Raw genomic sequence first — 3,495 nt, forward strand, 5'->3', positions numbered from 1 at the left:
AAAAGCCCCCCCCCCGCGCGCTGGGAGAGCGAAGCCCCGACGCAGCCTCGGTTGACAGAAGCGTCTCCTTTGCGTAGGAGCCGCAGCATCAAGGTGGCGGCCGGCAGCAACTTCCTGGGCCGGAACAACGTCACCCGCTGGGTGCGAAGGATCTTCTCCCACCCGCTGTACCACGCGAAGACCTACGACAACGACCTGGCCCTCCTCCTCCTGCAGGACCCCATCCCCTACAGCCCCTACCACAGCCCCCTCTGCCTGCCGGACAGCACCATCGTCCCGGACGACGACATGTGGGAGAGCTGCTTCGTGGCCGGCTGGGGGCTCACCAAAGCCGGTGGGCGCCCCCCCCCCCCCCGGACTGCACCGCTGCCGCTTTGGGGGGTGAAGTGGGGGCTCAGAAGCTGCTGGGCGGCCCCGGGCCCGGCTCCTCCAGAACAGGCCCTCCTTTCCCCTTGGCTTCCCGGCTCCGTTGGGGGTCTGGGACTCCAGAGCTGGGGGGTGGTTTGGAATCCTTGCTCGGGGGGGGGGGCCTCAGGGGAACCAAAGTGCAGCCTGCTGGGTGGGTGCAGTGAGGGGGGGGCAACCAGTGGCCCTGGAGGTGGGGTTGTCAAGCTCCAGGTGGCGCCTGTGGCTCCAGAATTACAAGCAGTCTTCAAACTTTTCCCCCTGGAGGTGGTGGCAACTCTGGAGGACGGATGCCATGGCGTCAGGTCTCCACCGTACCTCCCCCCCCCCCCAACTCTGCCTTCCCTGGGAATTATGCCGAAAGCTCCATGAACTTCCTACCCTGGAGTTGGCCACCTGACCGAAAGGGCCCACATGTCGCGAGGTCTTCCTCTGAGGCTGCCTCCCAGCACTGGTTTGGTGCCTCCCCCTGTGGAGTAGCCCCCGTGGTCACCAGGGCTAGTCGCCCCTGATGGACCTCTCCTCCATTAATCTGCCGAGGCCCCTTTCCCACCAGCACGGGGGAACCCCACCATTCAGTCACTCCCTGAGTAAAGAAGTACTCTGTTTTCTCTTTAGTTGCTGTAGGTTGGCCGTGGTCTTGGCCTTGTAGGACCTGACGTTTGGCCAGCAGCTGTGACTGTCATCCTCAGAAGTATAACACAGAAAGATGGAATACTCTCTGTGTCAAGGTGAGAAGAAAATGGTAGGCAGGTCCTTTATATCTACTCCAGAAGATGGGGTAGGGCTGAGTCATTATCTTCTGGAGTTGATATAAATTACCTGCCTACCATTTTCTTCTCACCTTGACACAGAGAGTCCTCCATCTTTCCGTGTTATACCTCTGAGGATGCCAGTCACAGCTGCTGGCGAAACGTCAGGTCCTGCAATGCCAAGACCACGGCCACACAGCCCGGAAAATCTACAACAACTAATGAACTCCGGCCGTGAAAGCCTTCGACAGCATATCTGTTTTCTCTGTTCTGAACCCGTTTCCCAACAGCTTCATTAGGTGCTCCCAAGTTCTAGTATTACGAGAGAGGCAGAAAAGGCTTCTGTCCCTTTTCTCCACCACCCCCCTGTGTGATTTGCCAACCTCTGCCCCCCCTCCACCCTTAACTGTCCCAGGAAAGGTGCTTCAACCCCTCCGTCATCTTGTTTGCCTTCTTCTGGACTTTTTTCTAGGCCCAAAATATCCTTTTTGAGACCAGGCAACTAGAACTCCAAACTAGGTACTCCAAACTAGGCCACATCGTAGCATTGCTCAGAGCTCTCCAATAGCAGCTGTTTCAGTTTCATTCCCTTTCCTAATAATCCCCAGCGTGAAGTTTGCCTTTGACCACTTCCATAGCCTCCAGGAGCTTTCCACGGCAAACCCCAGGGTCTCTTTCAGCCACAGTCTCTGCCAGTTAGTGACCTCCATCAGCCTATACTTAAAGAGCCAGTTTGGTGTAGTGGTTAAGTGCGCGGACTCTAATCTGGGAGAACCGGGTTGGATTCCCCACTCCTCCTCCACTTGCACTTGGCTGGATGACCTTGGGCAAGCCATAGTTCTGTCAGAGCTGTTCTTGGAAAATAGCGGTTTCTGTCAGAGCCCTCTCAGCCCCGCCTACCCCACAGGGTGCCTGTCTGTTGTGGGGAGGGGGAGGGAAAGGAGTTTGTGAGCCGCTCTGAGACTCCCTTGGGTAGTGAAGGGCGGGGGAATAAATCCAATCTCTCCTCCTCCTCTTCTTCTAAAGCTGGGGGAGGGGGTTTGTTCTGGTGTGCATCCTGTTACACTTACCCACTGGGAGCTTCATTTGCCACCTCCTCCTCCCTCACCCAATTTAAAGAGGTCCTCCTGTTGCTCTTCACAGCCTGCTTTGATTCTCAACACTTGGCGTTTGGCTTCCCAGCCGGGAGATCTGCTGTTGGGTGCAGGGCTCCGCCCGGGGGTGGGGTGGGGTCCTGTTCACTTTGCCAACAAGAAGGGTGTACAGCGGGAGGTCTGCTGGAGAGGCTGCTGACATCACCCCCGGGAGCGGGGAGAGCACCCAGGCCCCCGGCTCTACGTCAGCTGGCTGAGGCAAGCCCCCCCCCCTTCTCTTCCAGGGACCAGCAAGGCCTCCTACACCCTGCTGAAGGCCCAGGTGGGAATAGTCAGCTGGCTGCTGTGCAAGAAGTGGCTGCCTTCCCTGACCAGGAACATGGTGTGCGCCGGATTCGAGTCAGGGGGCCGGGACGCCTGCCAGGTAGGAGAACAAAAGAGCCAATGGCAGGCCCTGCCTGAAGGGGGGAGGCGTGGCTTGCGAGGGGAGGGGGAGTCCCAGGTGGAGATGCAGGCATGGTGAGATTGTGGGGTGGGGGCTCTGAAAGGGCAGAGTGGGCCGGGTGTGTGTGTGTGTGCAAAGGGGGAGAGCGTCCGTGTCAGCCCAAGCGCATTCCTCCTGCCTGCTTCCCCCAAAGGTGTTTTGGCTTCCTAAAAGCAGTCCTGTTTTCAGGCGCCTCCACATAATACTCTCCCTCCCTTCGTTCCGCTCCTGTGTTTTCTCTGGGTTTGTTGCCGCCTTTTCCTTTTTTGCTGTGGAGTTATAAGAGGAAAGGCTGCACATTTCCCCGGATGACTCCTGTCCCAGGGCTTTGCTGCACGCAGCTGGAGAGTCAGTATCGCTTTTTGCCCATCGGGACTTATGGCTCAGCCCCTCTGGCTGCCCCACGGGGATCGACATTTTTCTGGCAGCCCAAAGGCCCACCCCCCTGAGCCTGGGGACGGGGAGTCTTCATGCCTCCCCTTCCCTGGCCTGGGAGCCGGACACCGCCCCACAGGACCCCAACGGTCCAGGCGAGAGCGGGAGGCTCAAGGGAAAGCAACCTTGTGCACGCTTCCTTCCCCCCCTCCCCCCCGTGCCAGGGATGAAACCGTCCAGAGCATGCCCTGCCATTTACCACGGTCCACGGCTGGCACATCCCACTGCTGTGACCACAGTACGGGAAGGGGAGAGGCCTGAAAGGGCCTTGTTTGGGCTGGAGACCCCTCCTGCCCTTCTCCCCGCCCCCCCCCCCAGACAAAGG

General features: G+C 59.0%; 1 protein-coding gene across 1 annotated transcript in view; it reads left to right on the top strand.

The window, feature by feature from the left end:
* LOC107124414 (serine protease 55-like) overlaps nucleotides 1-3,495 on the top strand; it is a 16,756-nt gene that overhangs the window by 11,390 nt on the left and 1,871 nt on the right. Inside the window, exons 5-6 of the mRNA XM_015427878.1 lie at nucleotides 78-334; nucleotides 2,536-2,675. Coding sequence (XP_015283364.1) covers nucleotides 78-334; nucleotides 2,536-2,675 — 397 coding nt within the window. The remainder of the gene's footprint in view (nucleotides 1-77; nucleotides 335-2,535; nucleotides 2,676-3,495) is intronic.

This window comes from Gekko japonicus, unplaced genomic scaffold, assembly GCF_001447785.1.
Source record: "Gekko japonicus isolate JY-2015 unplaced genomic scaffold, Gekko_japonicus_V1.1 scaffold761, whole genome shotgun sequence".
Lineage (NCBI taxonomy): Eukaryota > Metazoa > Chordata > Lepidosauria > Squamata > Gekkonidae > Gekko > Gekko japonicus.